This window comes from Vulpes vulpes, chromosome 7 (genome assembly GCF_048418805.1).
Source record: "Vulpes vulpes isolate BD-2025 chromosome 7, VulVul3, whole genome shotgun sequence".
NCBI lineage: Eukaryota > Metazoa > Chordata > Mammalia > Carnivora > Canidae > Vulpes > Vulpes vulpes.
Window position 1 is genome coordinate 36,075,282 of NC_132786.1, and position 22,926 is coordinate 36,098,207.

At 36.2% G+C, this 22,926-nt stretch overlaps 1 protein-coding gene across 16 annotated transcripts in view; it reads right to left on the reverse strand.

The window, feature by feature from the left end:
* The window catches only part of NRG1 (neuregulin 1), a 1,080,326-nt gene that overhangs the window by 21,132 nt on the left and 1,036,268 nt on the right, over nt 1–22,926 (reverse strand). For 12 of the 16 annotated variants that reach the window (XM_072763562.1, XM_025993570.2, XM_072763561.1 and 9 more), the window contains 2 exons: nt 17,844–17,973; nt 5,649–5,707 (listed from right to left, as the gene is read on the reverse strand). In XM_072763562.1, the coding sequence (XP_072619663.1) occupies nt 5,649–5,707; nt 17,844–17,973 (189 nt within the window). Of the gene's footprint in view, nt 1–5,648; nt 5,708–6,314; nt 6,383–17,843; nt 17,974–22,926 lie in introns of all 16 variants that reach the window. The other 4 variants (XM_025993571.2, XM_072763557.1, XM_025993569.2 and 1 more) reach the window with 1 other exon arrangement.

Sequence of the window (22,926 nt, forward strand, 5' to 3'; positions counted from 1 at the left end):
CAGAGAACCAATTAGACGATCACTCCACAGTGCTGAGCTCTGACGCCCAGGTGGGAGCACAGGGTTCCGAGGCCCTGCGGGTGGGGCTGCCCAGGGAAGGCGACTCAAAGGCCTGAGCTCACAGCCCACAGTCCTGGCAGAGGTGTCGAGTGGAGGCTCCAGAATGAAAGGACTACTAGAACCTGGACAGGCTCTAGTGAAGAAATGGGGGAAATGGGCTAATTAGAAATAAAAGCAAAAAACCTCCAGAAATGAAGCAAAAGATTGTTAATTGAATTTCATTGGGTGGGACCCTTGAGGATTCGCTATTTGTGCGTGTATGGTGGAGACGCCTGTGGGAAGAAGAACGGGATGAAAACAGATTCAGAAGTCTAGGCTTCTTCCCTTGATCACTGACTGGAGATGCCAGGGCGGTCCATAAATAAGACAAGGCATCTCTTAAGTTTGAAAATGTGCAGTTGAGAGGTTCTTCTAACAGAAACATCAGTTTGGGCATGGACAAAGGACTTCAAGTAGAGAGCAGAAAATAAGATGGTAAGTGTGCTGGAGCTGTAACAGTTCCAGGTCCTGCCTCTGCCATTTGCCTGTTCACTGACTTTGGACCAGTTAGTTTCTCACTGACAAAATGCTTAGGATCCTAACATACGTGTCCCAGGGAGATCCTGTGGAATAGAGGAGCCATGAAAGATGTTGGCCAACAACAAAATGGTTTAAGAGCTCGGACTTATCTGGAAATCTACCTTGGGCCACTTATTGCCTGTAGGATTCTTTTTAACTAATTCATGGCCAGGAAAACTTTGAAAGCTCTTGGGGTATACCCAAGAATTTAGACTTTAAAAACTTTTCACCTCTTAATGAAATAAAGCTTCCAGATTAAAAAAAAAATCAGAGTATATCAAATAACAATAAGAGGCATGATGTATAATAGATAGTTTGGTCTGCCCTAGGTCAAGGGTACTCAGGCAAATAACCTAAACTTTTTATAATTTAAAAGCCAAGGGATTTAGGATTAAATTGGTTGCACAACGTTCACAGCAAAATAACAATTTGTTCAAATCCAAATGAACTTCACTTGTTTCTGTGCAACACTCAACTGGACAAAATGACATCTCCCCCACCCCCATTTGCTCCCTTCATATAAACTTTGGAACATTAAGTACAAGAATTCATTTTCCAAGGAAGTGATCTGAAATTTCCTTACACATTTCCTTGAAGATGGGACTCAGTTTTTCTCCCTAGAATCCCTTCCATCTTATGCCTTTTCCTCCTACCGGTCAGTAATAATTTAAGGGTTAAAAATCAAGAGATATCTACAGAAACTCTTTCCAGAGAATCATTATTCCATGCCTACATGAACACTGCTAATGATCTACATTAGTTGCGTAGAAAGCTTGGTTAAGTCTTCAATAAAATTAGTAGCATGCCCATGCATACATATTACTGCATTTACAGTTTTATAGGTAAGTCTGTGAGCCTAACTATAATTTCATTTCATGGGAAGTCATTCATATCAGGCAGCTCCAATTTCAAATAATTCAAAGGGAAATTGGTCCTTAAAACTGGAATCTCTTCTGGCCATAAGCCCTAACGAGGACACAAGCAGAGGAAACATGCATCGGTCATTTTCAACCCGGAGCAAATACTGCTCTAATTTATTTTTTCTATTGCTGGCTACATTTCTTTCATTGTGAGTCAAGGAAAGAAGAATACACACTTTTCATTTGATGAAAAGGTTATTACTTTTATCTGTTCTATTTCATCTAATGCTGGCTTAGGCTCATTATGTGTCATACGCTTCCTATTGAACTTGTGTCTAGCCACTACATTTTTCAAATTAAATTAATAATTCAGAAACACCAAGGTTACTGTAAACAATTTAGTTTCCTTTTCTACATGTGATTTCCTGCTGTGCAGTAAGCAGTATCAAAAATTAATTTAAACCTAAGAGTCTTCAGAAACTATTAAATATTGACTCACTAATCCTTTGCTTTAGGATTTGATAATTATTCGAAGAAAACTGATTAACCTGTAGGTTAATTTAAATTTTCAATTGCATCACAGAAAAGAACAATAAAACGACTTTCTTTTACCACAATTATCTGTACAGCATGTCATGGTTTCTGTTAAAACTTGTAGATATTCAGGATTTTACTCTTTAATATTTTGGGCCTCCTTATGCAAATAATATCAAAGACATATGTATAGTCCTGACTCTCTGCACCTCTGAGACTTCTCAAGGAGTTCTGTAAATGCCACTGCTAGATGGGACCAATTTGGTGTCTGACTTTTAATTTTTGACTTACCTTTACAAATGTAGGTACTTTTTTTTTTTCACATATACAAATCCGTATTGCCACTGAGCCTTTTGAAATGTAATAGGAGACTCTCTCTTCGCTCCCAAATTTCCATGTGCACATGAGCACGCTCACCAACACACACACAATAAAGTCTCACTGACACTCAGTTGGACTTTATGATAATTTATGTCAAGGATTGTGCCTTTATTCTACTGTCAGCAAGATACACATATTGGATAAATAAGTTAGTAGCTTCAATGGTTTATAAAGCATTTAGAAATCAACATAATAAATTTATGCACTAGTAACCTCTGATTCAAAACTACTTTTAAGGATATCTACTGGGTTTACTCATTCCAAGAATATGGTTAAAAGTTATATTCTATAATTTGGACTAATCAATAATTACTTCCTATTATATATTAGTTTATATATGATACACTTGTCCATACTGACTCTATTAAAGCTGTGAGTGCTTTTTTATGTTTAATAAATTTATAAATCAATTATGAATTGTCTGTATAGGCACACGCCCCCACCCTACAGTGATGAAATCAATCCTTTAAATAGGAATTCTGTGTCAAGATAGGTCAAATTTGAAGCTGACTAACCTTGACAATATTTTCCTAGAAAGTATTACAAACACCTTTTATTTCGAGGCAAATGGCTGCCTTCAAGAAAACCATATAAAATATACATTTGTTCTTTTCTTTCATACTTTAAATCCATTTTCATCCATCAATAAATGCCCATAGGAAACTGTGACCAGAAAAATTGCATCAAATCCTAATAATGTAAGTTATGTGCTAATAAGCATTTAAAAAACTGTACATTCTTTTAGAATGTCATTCTTTAACTGGAAATGTAGTTCAGTAAGTTGAAAAAATGTCTCTCTTTGAACCTGGGGAATAGCTTTTCTTTTAAAATTTATGCATGGGTTTCAGACTTTATGGACACAAACAATTAGGTTTTACTCATTGCCACTGTGGCAACATTTTTTATCCTTTGTGCAGGCTGCACTGTAACTTGAACATAACGTTCATAAAGCAGCAAAATTTATTTTCCTGCCTTCTATAGAGGGATTTGCAGAAATGAAAATTGAGAACTTAAGATACAGAAGTTAAAAAATTAACTCCAGGAAAGACAACTTCGGAAAGCAGTTTCTGAATGGCAGCTCTTACATTTCCAGATCTGAAGCAGCACTGATGCACAGCCGTTACAGATCTTGTTCCTAAATGGGCTTCCTATCAATCTTTGTTACATCAGGGTAAATACGAATGCTGCTTTCCTGAATGTCTTCCAAAAGTACAACCGAAAGCTTACTAAAGAATTTATTTAAGGAATCACACTGATTAAATACATAGTAGCTATTTTTAAATGATAGCTTATGAAAAAGAAAATGGTCTAAAATAGAAGTTGAAAACATTTTCCCTGGTTACTACTGTCAGATCTAACTGCATCATTATTTAGAGAAATAGCTTCATTTTTAAAATGCTTTTCTCTATATAGTGCCCTAACATTGCTTTCAGCGCACAATGAAACTCTACATAACACCAAAAGTTCAAGTATAATCAAAATGTTCAGAATTTTCACTAAATTCTAAAATATATTGCTATCAAATTTATACAGGCACATGATTTGCTAAATCTGTATTATTTGAATACAAACTGATTTCTAAAAGGAATGACTTACTATATTGAGTAGAATTCTATTACTTCTCTTCTATTTTTACTTTGCATCTTATCTACCTCTAAAAAAATTAACCTACAGGTGTGGGGAGAAAAGTTCTGTCCATTAAATGTATATTATTTAAAGATTTGGGGATAAACGCAAGGCTGTCTTTGAAAATTTAGCAATGTCAAATTACTAACTTTTCTCAACAGAAAGTGGCCTATGATATAAACTTTGATGGGCAGCTTATGGAAATACACAAAAGCAACACCTCTCTAAATAAATGATTGAGTATTATGGATGTCATCTCCCCATAATGCATATGAAATTAATTTTTCCATGAAATTTATTCTTCCATAAGTGTTAACAGGAGGAACTGAAACTTATTCTTTGCATGCTCATGAGTAAAGATAAATCTAATTCTTTTAGGGCCCCCAAATGACCGGCTCATGTTGCTATTCCTTGTGTTATGTGAATTTACACCAATTTAGCTATGTGAAAGATTTCTGAGGGTGAGCAACTGACAGTCCGAATGAGGGGTTGATAAATCCAACCCACCTACTTGCTTTTGTAAATAAAGTTTTAATAGCACACAGCTATGCTCATCAGTTAATGCATTGTCTATGGCTGCTCTAGTGGAAGCCTGACAGTTACTGGCTATACAGGTGATGTTATTACCGGCAAACTTGGAATCATCTGTTCTTTCACAGGAAAAAAAAAAAATTCAACCTTAAATATAATGCTTTGAAAGCTCCAGAATTAAATGGGACAGCCCAGTTCACAACGGAAGAACAAATTGCTTAATTTAGTTATCCGTGCACATTATACACATGTGAACTGGGTTGCCTGGGAATGAGGTTCAAAACTTCAAGAAGCCATAGAAACCTGTCAAAATTTCCCAGTTCTGCATTTAAAAATATCCATCTAGAGGTAAACTATTATTTTTCAAAGTAAATAAAAATTTTTAAGAACCTATTTGTCCCTAAAATTATCATTAAAACTAGCATAAAGAAAAGCTAATATAAATAAATGATTGCTTAAACTAGCTCTGAATCCCTTTTTTCCTAAAGCAACATAAGGAGAAGCCAGGATATCTCATTTGCTGTGAAATGTTTGTTTGTAACTTTCCTACTCAGTGCTTTTTTTAATACCTACATGCAAACTGTTAATGAAGAGAAACATCTGAACTCTTTTTAGTATGTTTATTTGTTATAAATAACACATTCTGAGCCAAAATTAACTTACCATCATTTCAAGTGCATTACTGATTACAACTTAGCAACATCCTTCTCGGGGTGTTGCCATTTTATAAAGAAGATGGGACTGCTGAGCGGAATGATTTTATTTTATCAATAAAAGTGAGACTTTTAAATGCCTTTATTATAGTTGCACTGTGTGATATTGACTATCATTGTGTATCACATTATCCAGTATCAATTTCAGAAGCATCCGGAGCCTCACACACCTATTAGTTATCTCAGAGCCAACTAGTCACGAACAGAGGAAGTAATACAATCGCTTTTGTTAATGTTCTCATGCGACAGGCAGAGGCAGTCAGTGTTAGACCTGGTAAAACACATCTAGCTCTAGGTGAGATCTGAGGGGAGACGCAGCAACAAGAAAGTGGCACCGATTGAGCATGCTCCTACTCAGGCAGAGACAGAAAGGGAGTGGACGTACTGTAGAAGCTGGCCATTACGTAGTTTTGGCAGCGATCACCAGTAAACTCATTTGGGCACCTGAGAGAAGAAACAAAAAACAATGGTAGAAAAAACAGAGAAAAAGAGAAGAGGTGAATATACGCGAGAAAGAAGCTCCTTCAGTGTCATTTGAATGAACTTGGTGAATTCACTCTCAGGAACTGAGTCTTTGTCCCAACCATGGTTTCCGGACTCGGGTGTGTTCCCCCCAAAGGATTCAATGTTTGGACCAAATGTGCTCCGAGGGTCCGGAGGACAGGAAGATGGCAGCATCTCAAGTGACACCTTTCTCTCAAAGGGACTCACCTACCCGTTAACTCTGAGGTTTTCTTTGAGCCAGTTTTCTGTTTGAGAGCTTTGGTCAAAGGTGTTGGAAGGAAATGGTTTTGTGGGTTGGCCTGCCTGCCTTAGCTGCCAGCATCACCGGCCATCCTGGCTGGTCCTTCTGGTCTACCTCTCCGATCTTTAGGGCCCTAAGCTGAGAGACTGTGAAACCAGCTCACGTCCAATGAGTCTATGCCCCGAGTGCTTAAACCATTGTTGGGACAAAAGGAATCAGTTACAACTGAAATGTAAAAGCACCAAGTGGTAGTAATTGTTGCTGTAGTTTGGGGGAGAAAGCAAATTTCAGATTATTTTAACATACTTTCTTGGTTTTGGACTTTCATGGGCACATTCTCAGTACATCTTGCTCCAGTGAATCCAGGTTGGCACCTAGAGGGCAAAAATGTGATAAGCAATAGAACGCTACAGACACTGAATTTTCAGACTGGCAATTTTCCTCCTATGGAATATGGAGATTCCTACAATGACCTGGTGACCGAACGACATAAAGGAAAGGAAAAGAACACATTTAGAAAACCATATTCCATAAAAACTGTGGGGCATATGTTTATTTGTGTTGTGGTTTGCTGCAGTCTTCATAAGAAACCTTAACTGAAATTTAACTAGAGGGAGGTTGAAAAGTTGAACAGGGTTGGCAATGGCCTGGGCTGCTAAGTCACCTTCCCTTTGACATTTCCTTCTTTGCCACTGAGCACTGACTCCTACCTTAATATAAGACACTGGTTTTAATAAGGACGTACATGGTTCCATCCCTGATCTTTTACTATTTAAATGATCCTGAGCTCTTCCATCTACATACACTTCTGCACTCTCAGAGGTACTTTTATGTTAAGTCGATCATCATACTACAATAGAAGTCAAGCGCTTACACACTCTAGTGATTACAGACAAGAAGAACTATATTCCCTATTTTTTTTAAAGGTATTAAAAATCAGGTCTCATTTTCAATACTGAAAGACAGAAAGAGACAGATATTTATTAGCATACATTTCACTTCATCCATCATTGATTACCAAATCAAAGACAAATACATTTTTAAAATTTAAAGGGCTACTCTTCTACAGTACTACTTCAGATATGTAGTTTTGCATTTAAGCTAAAACTATTTTTCAATGGTATAAAATTGTCACTTTATTCATATACGTTTCACCCATCCAAATTGTAGAATCCTGAAGTAATATCGTTCGTAAGGTCATGGAATGGGGATGTCTTAACTTTGGAAGTCCTTTCTAGTTGCTTTTTTTGTTGCTGTTATACCAGTAATGAAAGTATTTCATATTGGATTCATTTTACCCAATAATATGCTCTAGAAATATGGACATCAGAAGATTCTAGGAAGCAAATAAACCTATAGGTGGCTCAACACCCAGAGCTGTGATTCTTATTAATAGTTGATTTGTACCAAAACCATCATGCAAAGCACCTAATAAAATGTAGCTGTGATAGCACATACCTCGTGATTTACACATGACCCTTTCTCCTCCAGAGCAAATAAGAAAAAACTACCTTTTTGGCATCAGAGAAATGTGAATAAAACATCTGTAAATTGCAAATGTAAAAATATTTTTATAAATATAAGGGTGATATTTTTATTCCCCTTAAAACCACATTCAATGTCCCCTACCCACCCCCCCCAAAATTACCAAGTGATTTGGTATATCTAATTCTCTTATTTCATGAAGAATGGCCTACAAGATAAAAACACTAGCAGTTCTGGGTTCTTAGTCCCGTGTGTTCTTGTGTAAATGTTAAGTGTACTTATGACCATTAGTATATTATTAATAAACTTAGCAACAAACATCTTGTATTGATATAGATCTTTTCAAACCTTCAAACACTTTTATGTAATTAAACTGGTTGTTTTGGTTAGAATATTTTTTCAGTTGTGAATAGAGAAAGATCTACCTAGAGAAATACAGAAATCAGAGTGGTAGTCTGTGAGGTTGGGTCATTGTTCCTAAAAATGTCATTACACATGCTTTAATAAGAATGTCTTCACAGATACATAGGGAAAATACATGGAAACCTATTTTCCATAGAACTCATTTCACATAATGACTTCCGAAATATACAGGATTTTTGTCTGTGTATTTGTTTCTGAACCCGGGCTACAAATCCACATGGACATAACCTACAATTAAGCAGGTCATCCAGATTTAGGGATGTATTCTATAATGACCATTTCATCTTACCTGTTTGCATCCTTGATAACAATTAAAATTCTTGTATCTCACATAATAATGCACTTGTTTCATATAATGAACATAGTATAAGACATGTCAACATTGTGTGTGTGGTGGTAGTGGGGAGTGGGGGAGAACTATCTGAGGTAAGAAGTGCATTGACTTAAGGATCATGAAATTAACATAGAGCTAAAGAATCATGGGTCCCTTAAGAGAAAGGATGTGGTTATTAGAAAATTGTCATTTATGTATCTTGGATGCCAGTTTTGAGATGAGAAAGCACAGGACAACCAGGTGAAGCAGATCAAAAATCTTACCCAATCAATTTTCTAATTAGTATAAACTTCTAAAATGATGTTTCCTAAGAAACTGACATTATGGCATGGTGGTTTATCTCCATTGTAAGATAACACAGACTATCTGGTATAGTAATACCAGATTTGCTTAAGGTATGCCAATCTTTTTTGAAAGGATCAGTTATATCTGAACCCAAACTATCCTTAGGCTAATGTTTACCTTCACTCAGATAAATTTTCTTAGGGTAAAGGCTTATTATTCTTCAAAGTGTGGTTCCTGGACCAACAGCACCTGGCATCTCCTGATATCTTAATAGTAGAATCACAGAATCTTGGGCCTCCACTTCACAACTACTCAATAAGAATCTGCATTTTAACAAGATCCCGAAGAGATCTGAATGTACATTAAAGTTCAAGGTGTCAGGGACCTGACCTTGGAAGATGGAGACCAAGTCCTCTATCTTGGCACCACGGTATCTTGCTGTCTGGACATGAACAGCCCACTTAACTTCATCAGGCCTCAGAGTCACTCAGTGATAAGATGAAGAGACTTAACTAAATGATTTATCAAAGGCTCCTTTCATCACAAAGGTTCTGGGAATCAACGGTCATCCTAACACATGGAATCGCTGTGCAAAAACTCCAACAGCATTTCTTCTGGATGTATTATCAGTCAGGGAGGACTCAAGGGCTTTGAAAAAACATTTTTGATAGGATGGATTTTTAAGACAATCATGAAGGGAAAACAAATTACAAATATCTATTCCTAAAGCAACTCGAGTGTGCACTAACAACAGTCATCATGTGACTTTTTCGGACATGGAGAGTCATTGCCAAATCAAATGGAAGGAAGCAGAGACTGAGATGGTTTTTACATAAGCAAACTGAAGACTGCATTGATTGTGTAGGGAAAGCATATGCAGATGGAAACTCATCTGATCTACAAGCTCTGATTAGCTTCTATGGAATTACTTCTAAAAGAGAGAGACCGTCTGGCTTCTGACATTTCTAAATTAGTATTGTACATTAAGCATACAATCTATCACTTTCTTTGGAGATAAAAGTATGGTAAATTTAATCTGATTTTGAGCAATGTGTTTGAGCGTGAGTCAGGGAAAATTCTAAGAATTTTATTTCTTAGATGAATCTGTTTGAATAATAAGCCTCTATCATGGCTTCAAATATATATACATATATTTGAAATCATTTGTTTCACTGATCAAGAGTAGAAGATGAAAATTATTCTTTTTTGTTTTAGTGTTTGCTCTTACCATGATAAATAATCTGTTCTACATTTGATCTTAATGAGATGAAAATCCACAGAGAGTTTTGTCTGAACTTAGGTATCACCTCTTCCAACGGACTCTTCCCTGGCCTGCATTTCCCCATCTCCCACTGCCACACCCTGGCTGGGGATTCCCTCTTGGACTCGTGCACTGCATCCTGTCCTGATCTCTTTCACTGCCCTAGCCTGTCTGGTTTGGGATTCTCTGTGGCAAGGACAGTGACCATATTTTAATCATTCTGTAACTCTAATTTTAACACACTGCCTGCCTCGTAAAAAGCTCTCATATAATGTTTGTTAAACTGACTCTAGGACAGTAGTGCCTAATGAAGAACTGTATCAAAGGGACTTTCATATAGTCAATTGATTTGCCAAGTACAGGTCAATACTGAACTTCTGGCTTTTATTTTTATAGTTTATGACAGACCGTCCTCTGTCGACTCCTCAATAATTTTTAATAGCAGCTTCCAAAGACCCCCTCACAGACTCATTCTCCTAAACAGAAATCTTTAAGATTGTATTTGGAATTTGGAAAAGGTCCTCTCTTTAATAATAAGTTATCTCAAAATTAAATCTTATTACTTAAATACCAGTTTACTTAGGATTCAATAAATACAATCTAGTAAGCAAGACTTGTACATAGTATTGGTAAAATAAGCATTGTTTTTAACAATAACTTTAATGCCTTGTGACTCTCCTGATATGCTTACTATGTAATCAATCATATGTTCATGTGTTTTCAGAATCAATTTAGTGCTTGGTATAGTTTTTATATTCTAATTGAATAATATTACGTGTTTTTTGGTGGAGACACTAGACATATTCAAAAATACTTAGACCCTCAAGAAACTTCTGGTTATTTACCGTTTGCTTATTTTATAACCATTACAAATGGTCTTATAAATTCATGGTCAAGTTTTGAACCATCTTTAGACACACTTTATTTCTTGGTTTCATTAATTTTCATCTGGCCTTCCTTTATTCAGGCAAGAAAAAGGAAACAAGGTCTATATTTGATATACCCTCCCTCCTAGTCATCACTCCACAATGAGGTATTTGGACAGTTTAAAAATACCTTGCCTCAAAAAGAAGACTCCTTATAATTGTCTTTTCCCTTATAGTTGTGGTATTTCCTTCATATTGTATAACCCCTGAAATAATTTCTTTTGTGTTTTAATGTTTACAAATATCAAGTAATGGAAATGCCAACAAATACATTATAAGGAATATCAGTGAGTTTCAGCGTTAGATGGGAAGGCCTTTTGCTCTCATTCTGTGTAAGCTAGAGTTGGCAGGGTATATACTAGCTCAAATAGTGTGGGTCTGTTTTTCTACAATATCACATTGCAAGTGCTGACTCTCCTCACCCCTTCCCCTGCTCGGCATTCTGGCTACAACTCGCCCACTCACTGCTTGAGTATCTGTGTTGTAGATTATTCTTTCCCAAATGTATTGTTACCATTAGTCTGCATTTTCCCCAAGATGAACCTCATTCCGTTATCTACCTTCAAGTGAAATTTCTTGAGATTTGTATATGCTTTTCTAATTTGTGCTCAGTGTTCCTTATGGCATCATCTGCAAAAGACATTTATTTCCCCAAGGAAATGCCTTCTTCAACGTCATTAAAGAAAATATTAAGTATAAAATGTTTCAATAACATTTCCTTCAGATCCAACCCTAGATTCCTCCCCATTACTGTCTAGCTAGCATGCACCACTACTTTTCCTTTTTTTTTACTATGATCTGTGGACTCATTCTCAATCCATGAGATAACAGTATTCAGACAGTGGCCATTGCCAGATTCATAGGTAAATATATTGAGGAAAATAAAAATTGAAGTTGTCCTGGCTCTCCAGTGTTTTTTTTCAATGTCTAGGACATACAATCTCAATAATGAGGGTGGCAGTGTTTATAAATTAACCCATCCTGTTTGAACCTTGGTGCCCTTCCCAAAGCTCTATTTGTACAGCTTGTTCTGAAATGCCCATCTGCAGGCTAAAACGCTCACCACTGTTTACCCTACATGATGCATCTTGGTAAGTTTGGGGTCAAACAATTTAATCGGACATGGGATCCATCTACATCCCATACATCTCCAAGTCACTGTCACACGATGACATACTGAGTGCTACTTTGTGGTTTCGTCTTCCTCTCTGGAGGATGTCCTCCCCTGTGGATCAAACAGCCTGGAGATTCAGAACAGTTCTATTTACTCTGCCAGGGCTCATTTTATGACCAAATAGCTAAATATTCACTTTTTACTTAAATAATTCAATATAAACATTTCAAAATTGTGTTTTATTTTAAATAGACTATTTGCTTCTCAAGGTGAGGGGTGCATATACCTTTTTCCCCCAGAGTCTGACTAGTGGTGGTCCCCCATTATACATTCTCTTAGCTCCCTAAATATCTACCATAGCACTTGGTACACCTACAATTTGTAATTAAATTAATTACTGGAAATATGTTTGCTACTCTCATAGGCCCCAGATTCCATGAGGGCCGAGCCCAGTATGGTTTTGTTCAGTACGTCATACTAAGTACTAGCACAGAGCCTGCCTCACAGAAGGAGATTAATAAATATGTGGCTGCCTAGTTGATTTTGGGAGAAAAAGGGAAGCAAACTATTAAGAACACATAGTCAGTGCACCTGATTTTGGGCAAAACTACACCTAAACTGTTTTCTGTAACAAGGATTATTATTGAAGGATTTCCTTCAATCTGAGTTAATAAATACCTAATAAGCACATGGCAGGATTCTCAGTGCATGAGAAACATAGAACAAATAGAAGATGTGGTTATCTGAAGAGCCCATCAAAGATCTAAGCCACTCTCTCTCACAAACGGTTCTTCTCCATCTGTTAAATGTTAGGGCTATTAAGAGCAGAGAAGTGCTACAGGCAAGTGTCCCACCCATTCTGAAGAATGAACTCTTGCAGGTGTGGAGTAAGAGGACAGTTAGCAGTCTGTTCTTATGGACAGGAGGTTCAGACCCAATATATCTTCCTTTTATGGATTCCAAATTTCTCCTTCAGCAGCCATAATAATGGGGCCACAGGACACAATCATGAACTTGAACCATCCTCCCTTTGTTTAATTATGTTAATCCAGCTACTAAAAAGTGTTTTAAGTATCACCATCATTATTCTTATGCCAGGATTTTATAAAACTTTAACTTTAGCTAGTGTCTCTGACTTTCTCAGTCTACCTTCTCTAGTGCCCACATTTCTCTAGCCTGTATGGAAGTCTGTCTTCCATAAACATCTGCTATGTTTATTGTGTTATTCTCCTGCTCCAGAAGTTATGAATACTTTCTAATAGCTCCCACGCTGTCCAAGGCTATCTGCCTGGCCTTCGGAGCTCTTAAACTGGTTCTTATGTCTAAATTTTCTTTTCTTTCTTTTTTCATTCTTTCTTTTTTGTCTGTTTTGTGTCCTAGAATGGAGCTGCTGGTCTAGATATGCGTGTCACTGTGTCTCGCAGAAAAGATTATTGCAGCCTCAATGCCCACCTGGTATATGGAAAAGACTCTATAAATGATGTCTATGATTATTGAGTCTTCTCCAAGTTATTCTTGTCTTTTCTTTTCCTTCTTTCCATCTTCATTACCATAATAATCAGCATTGCACCACTTGGGATATAGTCACTCTAATTGATTTACTATTTTAGCTACTTCATTTTCCTAAACAGACTAAGTTCCCAGGGATCAGAGACCATGCCTTCCACTTTTTCTGTGTTTTCAAAAATGCCTGGCATAGATATAGTGGTCCTATAAACAAATGTTTAGTATTTCATTTATTGAGTTTATATGTTGTGATTTTATCTCCTATAATTATGTGTATTTTTATAGGCCCTTACATATACTACAGAGCTCCATAAAAGTGATACAAAATTATAAGTTCATGTTTGAAGACCACTCCCATGTTCCCAAGTTTTGGTTGGTTGTTTCTATTTTTGTTTTTACTTATAAGGATGATAATAGTCAGAGATATTAAATGACCTGTTAAATGCAAAGTTATAAGGCTAGCTGGTAGCCCTACCAAACCAAGTAAAATTGTGAATGTTAAGCAAAATGGAGAAATGGATTTTTTAAAAACATACTAGCATAGTCTGTTAAGACAGGTGTATATATTTGTCTAATGTCTACAGAGAAAATGTAATATCACCATTTACTTTTTATTATAAGGGAAAAAAACAATCTTGCTTCCCCAGAGTTAAAAATACCTTAGCAGAAATTAATTCATTTAGTTTCGTGGACTCCCTGGGAAGATATTTGGAGAACATATTAACTCTATATTATACATAAAGATATTGTCCAGAGAGTTGAAGTGGAAGGGCTCAAGAGTGTTCCCCAAACTTGGTGGTTAAGACTCTAATCCCCTCATGGGAAAGCCACATCTGTCCATGGGACAACATAATGGGTTTATAAATACAGCCTGGTATAAAATCATTTTTAGATTAAAAAAAATCGCATCAACATCTTCCAAAATAGTTCTCTATGGAAACTATTCAGAAGAATTGATATACAAGAACAAGGGGAAAAGCAAGGAGGAAAATCTGGACGTTATTTCAAATTGTCTTGTTTCTTTGAACCATGTGATTATACAGGGCATCAAATGGTGAAAGATGGAGTGATTCTTCTCTTGTCTTTATGTGATCTGGAATAGTAACTATTTTTTCCCCAGGATAAATGTTAAGTTACTATGGAGAGAGGAGCAATATAAAAGATGAGAACCACGGCTGAAATTCCCACACAGTCCCCAGGGGGATGTCCACATAACCAGCAAACCTCCTCTCCTCAGAGAAGTGTTTTACTGTTACATGGTTAATCCATTTGCAACACCTTGTTCTAAGTAGAGAGACAAGAGATCCGCTGTGCCTTCTACTTTAACTCCCAAGACAACAGTGGATTAGGTGACCAGAGAGACTACTTGGAAACTTCCATTCTTGTGTTTCTGAGTCATGGGATAAAGTTGATTTTGAACGATGTGGTTCATGCTTCAGCAATGTTTTGCTTTAGACAGATGGACCATATGGAAACTATGAACTGGTTTTGTACACAGGACCATGATGAGCCAATGTAGCATTTTATGTTTTCTGTCTCTATTGATGTGATCTAGTGAATAGTCTACTATCAAAAGACATAGATATTATGGTGCCTTTGTTTCAATTCTGAGTACTGATTATTTTTTACATTAAGGATATTTTAATACAAGGATTAAAAAAATCCACTTTCATTCAATGAAAAAGGCCTGAAATATTCTGGATGTTAAATATACTCTAATTCTTCCCTCAAGGTACTAGCCTGCTTTGATGCTTCAATAAAGACATGGCCCAAAAGGGTTTAAAACAGTTTTCAAAATCATAGATGTCAAAGATTTTCTTTCCAATAAGATCCAGTGATAAACTTTTTAACACTTTCTGAAAGATTATAATTACTGAAAAAAAAACCAATCTGATAAAATTATGATGCCAATTTGCTGAGAAGTAGAAGACAAGCATAACCCACCAGTTAACTTGGGGGACACACAGTTGTTCATTCATGGTTTGCTGCTTTAATATTTATTAGAGAAATAACAACCATTTCACGTCAAGATTAAAAAAATATAAAGCAAGTACTTTTTTTCTAGATTGGGCTTAAAATTTAATGGAAAACTGGTGGGTGAAAAAAAATTATGGTTGTTGGCACAATACCAAAAAAGGAACAAATGAACAGCACTTATGTGATTGCATGTTTTGTGTAGGACGTGGGAGGGCTGCAGAATAGCTGAAATTAATATGTGGAAAATAAATGTGCTCGTTCCTTAGAGGTATTAGAAACTATCCTATGCATTCATGCAGCTTGTAAATCTTTGCAAAGGCTCTGATGAAAAATGATCATGTTTCATTATTATAATTAAAATACAGGTCTCAGATGCTTTTCTCAAGAAGTAATTGTATGAGACACAGATAATATGGGTGCAGTTATTTAAAAAGGAGAACTTAAGGAACTATAATTTTTATTTTTTTCCAGAGACTTATTAAAACATAATTAGGTTGTTTGCCTAAGATTAGGATGGAATAACAAAATAATAAATGAACCTCATATTTTATAGATTATAATTCTCAGCTTCTGTTTTTCTATTTCAATTAGAGAAAACTTGGAGGAGATGATAAAATTTGCTTTTTCCAATTTAGTATGATAAATATAGGGGTGCCAATGTGTTGTGTTCACAGCAAGTCGGCAGAACCCAAGACCAAACAAAACCAACCAACTTTTATTCTTTACGCTAGATATGCAGATTTCAATATACTAATGATCAAAAAGTGAATCTCTAGGATTATTGTTAAAACAATAAACAACCATAGTCATATGAAGTAATTCAGATCCAGAAGAAATAACTTTCTACATGCTCTTTCATTTTTACCTTCCTTTAAAATTTTGAAGGAATTTTTTACCTTTTAGTTTTATCTTGGTTTTTGGCTATTAGTTTTATCTTGGTTTCTGGCTATCACCTATCTATCTCTAGGAAAGAGATGTTTAGTAACTGAGATTAGAATTCTATTTTTGTGATTTTTAGTCTTTTATTCACTCTAAAAGACTACATTTAATTTTACAAGTTGTCTGTTTTCACTGATAAGATCAGTGACACAACTATCAAAATTTGTCTTCTCTTGGAACCACTTCTGCTCTTTTAAAAGAAAAAAAGAGTTTGAGGGCAAGAAAGCCTTTCTGGGAGGTACTTCTTCACTTGTACTTTAGTACCCGAGATCCCATGAGACACCCTACAGACAGGCCATGTCTAGAACAGCACAGGGAAGAGCAAAACATTTCCCACAAAATGGTATTTTTGTTTGATGTTATGACTTTAAAACATGTGTCTTTAATGATGTCCTTTGTAACTTACAAAAATCAAAAGATTTTCTTAGAACTGTCACATAAATATCTGTATGCTATTTATATGATGTAAAGAGGGAAATGACCCTCTTAATTATTTCTTGTGCCTTTTTTTTTTCATTTTGCTAATTACTCTATTAGCTCAGCTTGTGTCTCTGACAAACTTACTCTTCTTTGTCAACATTTAAGCCACAAGCTCATAGTTTTTATGATGGCATGTTTTTTTCTCATTTATGATAATCATTGCTACTTTAGAACAATGGGCACAGCCATCGGGCAACTGCAAAATAAATAAGCAGTTTTCATCATTTCAATGGGACATTACACATTTTTTACCACATCACATTAATGTGTCTGTGTCCCACATACAGCCTAAATATCAAGAGTAGACTTAAAATGCATGGCACAATAAACATGTGGTTTTGATAAGACCTACTAATTTAACTACAAGGTTTAAGTATTTAATGTACTGGTAATATCACGGTTTCAGTCTGTCTGTTAAGAAATAATAACTGTAATCTTTCTTAATGGTGCATCACCTTCTTCAGGTCATTGGAAGAGCACCATTCTAAATATATCTACAAACAATGGCAGTGCATGAAAAGAACACTCTGCCTTCTACATACAATGATGGTACACACACTAAATACATCTCCAAACACGTGCAATGTTTTTTTTTCCCATTAGTGAGATCAACCTACATTCCATTTTTAAAATAGTTGTAAAACAATAAACTAATGAAAAGTGTAACAGATGCGTAAGGAAAGAATCTTCTGCCCTTCTGCTCCTTTGAGCTGTCCTATTCATTTTGCAGGTGATCAGTGGGGTAAAAAGGAACATTATCTTACAGGTTCATTCGTAACACTGGATGGAGAAGTAGCTTTCAAAAGTTATAGGCCTCTATGATATTTGCACATCTCTTCTAGGTAACAGTGAGGAAAACCACAGGGAAAGCAACTTTATAAATATACAGGCACAAAGAAAACTGAAAAAAGCAAAACACAATTCTGGATGTAACAGAGGAGATGACAAATGGTGTGAAATTTTCAAAACACTCTACAAATAAAACAGCATTATTCAACAGGATGCAACAAAATTGGGAAAAGAAGCAACAAGACATCATGAGACACGGAGTCATCTGAAAGAAGCAGTTACGGACATAAGCCACACAGAGGATTTCTTTTCTTACTTGCACAAGTATCTTGAGGGGTTTGAAAGGTCTTTCACCATGAAGCACTCGCCTCCATTCACACAGAAAGTTTTCTCCTTCTCCGCACATTTTACAAGATGGCTTGTTCCGGTTGTAGATGTAGATGTAGCTGGATAGAAGATAAAGAAGGGGACAGTTTACATGTTGTCGTTCCCTCTTCTAAACAGCTTTCAGTCTTAAATTCTCTTAAAAGGAAGAGTTCACATAAGGTACGGCGGATTTCACTATCTTTCAGGTTTAATAAACCACAGTAAACAAATGAAGTACTTTCTGGGGGTAATTAAATAGAATAAAATTATTAAAGGGTAACCACAGTTAATTAATTTAATTAGAATATAATAGGAAAAAGGTTCAACATTTCTTATAACCAATATTTTATCTTCTAAGGAAGTTGGAAAAGAGAAGACCTATTGCGAGTAAGTAAAACCCATTTTCCAGGAAGGCTCAAAGATAATGATATAAAGTCATGTCGGTGCGACTCAAGTTCAATATCATTTTTGAATGGCAGGTACTTATTTATTTTGGAAATTACATTTTATGTGTATATTGGCTTTATAGTTTTCAATATTATATATTTTATATTGTAGGTATATATATGTGTACATATAGATATAGATATAGGTATCTATCTACTTTAAATGTTAAAGGTTTTGTGCTTAAGACTTTTAACTGCTGACAGGATACTGTGGGATGACAAATTGGGCCTGGTTTCTTTGCTGCCCCAGGTGACAGAGCTGAATAGACCACCTGCGGTGCGCTGTCACCAATCATTCCCACAGAGAAATTCTGAGCCTCCAGCAGATCCCAGCGGTCTCTGAATCCCTGACAGGTTGCTAAGGATTACCCTTTACCCAAGCTGAGCAGCAAACACTGCACCAGGCTCTTTCAGAACCAACCCTGAGGCTTTTACTAAAAACACCTAAACAAACATTCTCCCCTCAGAGCAGACACTCCATATAAATTATAAATCTATCAATAAGGATTAGCAGTAATAGAAGCAACAGCCAGATACATCATACCTATTCCTTGGACTTTAAGATAAGTAAAATTAATAAATGTATGTTAAAACTAGAAATAATCCCCTCTTGAAGGAAAAATAAGATAAGATGAAAACAGAGGAAGGCAAACCATAAGAGACTCTTAACTCTAGGAAACAAACTGAGGGCTGCTCGAAGGAAGGTGGAGGGGGGATGGGGTAACTGGGTGCTGGGCATTAAGAAGGGCACATGATGTAATGAGCACTGGGTATTACAAGCAACTGATGAATCGCTAAACTCTACCCTTGAAACTAGTAACACAATATTTGTTAACTAAATTGAGTTTAAACAAAAAATGAAAAAGAAAAGAAATAATACCCTCTTCTTTGTGTTTGAAAAATATTTCCCCTCTGAAAATATTATCCTTTTATTGTTATATCCTGTAGCACCAAGTTATGACACATTCATTTGAAAAATTCTTAGATCATTACTTGAAGCTAGCAATAGAATATTTGATGGTTACATAACTCTTGAAGAAAATGAAGTAGCAACTGTCTTATTTGATCACAGTCTATTGTGCTTAGCACATCTATCCTTTATTTTTGTATTTTTTAAAAAAGATTTTATTTATTGGCACAGAGAGAGAGAGCACACAAGCAGGGAGAGTGGGAGGCAGAGAGAGAGGGAGTCTGATGTGGGGCTCGATCCCAGGACCTGAGCCACCCAGGCATCCCAGCACTTATATTCTTTAGCTGCAGCAAGAACAAAAATGACCATGGGATTGTAAAGCAGTAATCAACTCCCAGGTGATGCTAAGTGTCAGCTGACTGGGTACAGCTGTTCTGAACCAACAGCCAAACACAGGACTAAGTTGTAATTGTCAGAAGAATCTGGGATTGAGATGCTGATATATGAACCCTTCAGATTTTGGCCAGGTTTCCTATTTTTCTCCCTAGTTCAATGCAGTGCACACCTATAAATTTTGCAGTGATATCCTTTCTCCTTGGCTTACGCATGTTGCATTGCTAAGTCCGTTTCCATTTAGTAATTTTGCCAGAAATGAATGAAACAGACCAAGCAGGTACTTAGATCTGGCTACGGAAAGGACATTCTTTCTGGGGGGGCTGGGAGGACTTTATCAGGGGTGAAGTAAAACGTTGTGCAGACAGAATGTTTTGATATATAAAAGATGACCCTCACAGTTGTCCCCGGAAGTAAGTGAAGTAGATCTCACTCTTTGGGGACCTAATAAACCCTGCCTCTCACCAGTTCGTGACTAGTTTGTTATGATCTGGGAGTCTGTCACCTTCTAGTAAGTCGCTAAATGAACAGCAATTAGGAATACTGCAAAATACGAATCCCAAACATACTTTCCCTGGGATGTTAGCAGCTACAATATCATAAGGAAGAGAATATAAATAAAGCAGTAACTTGCTAGCAGACAAGGTACTCTGGAGTGTTTCACTCTTGACCTGGTCTCTCCTGGCATATAGGTCAGGACTAATGACCATCCTGGGGCAGGCTGGACAGTTCTTTGACTTAGCCAAGGATCTGGAGACTAAGATCACCATTTACCACCATTTACCCCAAATCCTGCCCCACACAGTAGGGCTCGCTCCTTTCTAGCTGCCTTCCTTCCTCCCTTCTTTCCTCTTCTTCCTCCCTCCCTTATTCGTTCTTCCTTCTTTTCTTCCTTTTATCCTTCTTTCCTTCCTTCTTCCCTTCTACAATTCTTTAATGATTGCCTATTATGAGCAAGACATGAGGATATCGACTAGAGTTACTGGGGCTAAAGACTCTAAGACTGTGAACAATTCTTCCTAAAAGGAAACCTTTATAGATAAAATGTAGTGAAATGAATCCTGGAGTTTGTTGAGAAGAATAGGATCGAAGGCTCAATTTTACCAATTAATAGCCTGCCGCAGTAAATTCTGCTGTAGAATCTGCTGTCACAGGGTTGCTGGGAAGTGTGACAAAGTACTTTCTTAGCTGCAACACTGCATGCAAATATATGATACTGCTACTATCACTAGTGGTATGAATGTGGAACAAAGAAAAGCAAAAAAACATGTCTGTCCAGACTCAGGAATGATATATAATCAAGCCTCAAATGTTCTTAGCATATTATTCTTCTACAAAATATAAAGAAAGAATATCTAATTTGGAGAGGTAACCACTGCAGGCATTAAGTACATATCAATTATCTGCTCTATTTTAACTGTATCATAATTGCTTGTTAATATTTTATAACCATTAAATTTGCCTACAAATTAAACTGAAGAACAATCTGAGTTAAAAGAAAACTGTCTTAAAGGTGTGATATTTTCAACTTCCAAGATCCATACAATTCTTTAATATTTCTGACCAAAGGTCCAAGTTACTACTAAATTAAGTATACTCACAACATTGTTATTATCACAGTTTAAAACCATATAATATAAAAAATAGTGTGACATCCATTACTATATAGGACATAGTATTAGCTGTTTATAACATAACATTCTGGAAATCACACATTATTGCACACTTTTATAAATACACAATAAAAATCTGAGGAGTAATTAAGTGCTCTCTGTTCATCATTAAATATTTTCCCACAGAATCACAGTTTTTCCTGTAGAATGCCAGGCTCTTTCTGCTCAAGACAGGCTGAAAAGAAAACAATCCTGGAAAGGATGGCTTACTTTCTTGCTTGTTTTAAGTGGTGTTTTCCTTATCAGTGAAGTAGACAGCACCAACAGACCAGGGCCATTACACAAATGCAAATTGCTGATAAGAAGCCACTCTATTCTTCTTTGACAATTAGCAGGGATTAGCATGAGTGTACAGTATTTACCCCAAGGAAAAATCATTAGACCCTGTCTTCCCTGAGTGAAGGAGTCTTTATTAGCAGTTTTTAGGACAATTCTTAATGATTTAGTTGCAGGAAAATTAAGCTCACTAACTTTATGCAGTTTTCTCAATGAAATATACACATTTGAACAATTTTTATATTATAATATGAAACTATCACTACATTACAGGTTTTTCTTCCTCTTTCTTTCCTTTTTAAACAACCCTACCTTGATATCTTCAATGGCTCTGTATTTAGAAATCTTCATGCTTTTGCATTCTTTGAACTCCCAGTTTAAAAAAAAAAAAAAACTGAAATTACTATTATTCTGGCTGGGGAGTCATTAGTTCTCCAAAGGAAAAGTTCAGAGTCTGACTTAGAAGTACTCAAACACTGTCCTTGTGGGCTGGCAAGTTTTTCTGAGTAGTAATGCAATACTTTGCTGAATGGCAAATACATTCTTGAAGAGGAAAAAAATGGCAAGAGGTGATTAAAAACAAAAACAAAAACAAAAACAAAAACAAAACAAAAACAAAAACAAAAACAAAACAAAAACAAAATAAAAGCAAAAACCCCAACCCTGTGCTGGCTTGGAGGTTCCCAGTGCCAATACAGCGATTTAAAGTAGCACACCATTTCCTTGGCCTCCCCTCTACTCAACTCTGCTAAAGAAACAAAAAGGGAAGTCAGAGAAGAAGCATCATGAGACCATAACTGAAACCAGAACTTTCTAAAGTAGAATCACGGCATTTCACTTGATGGATCTATGAACTTAGCTGATAAGCTAGAAGTAAGCACTTACAGATTCGCAGACTACCCACAAGGTAAGAGCCTGTCCAAAGAACTAGTTGGCACCAAGGGCCAATGGAAATTAATTGGTGTTAGTCTTGAATTTGGGCTTTGGCAGCATTTAAAAACACATAGAATGGTGGACAAGAAAAAAACGTTAGCATATTTTACAATTTATCCCATATTTAAAAAGAGGATACAAATCATCTCAAAAGAACAGTTCTATGGTCTTTAATAAAATACTTCTAGCAAGGAGTTCAGAGGTACACAGGAGAACGCTACTCAAGGTTACACAAGTGAATTAGGAAATGCTTGCTTTCTGTTTTGTTAAATGTATATTGGAGCTTAAGTAAATTAATAAGACTGTCTTTAATTCCTCTCTGTCTTACAAGCTCTCTGGGTAGACCCTGTTATTTCTTCCTTCTTCAGCAGAATGAAAAGTGACCTTTGGGTGTTTCTCCTC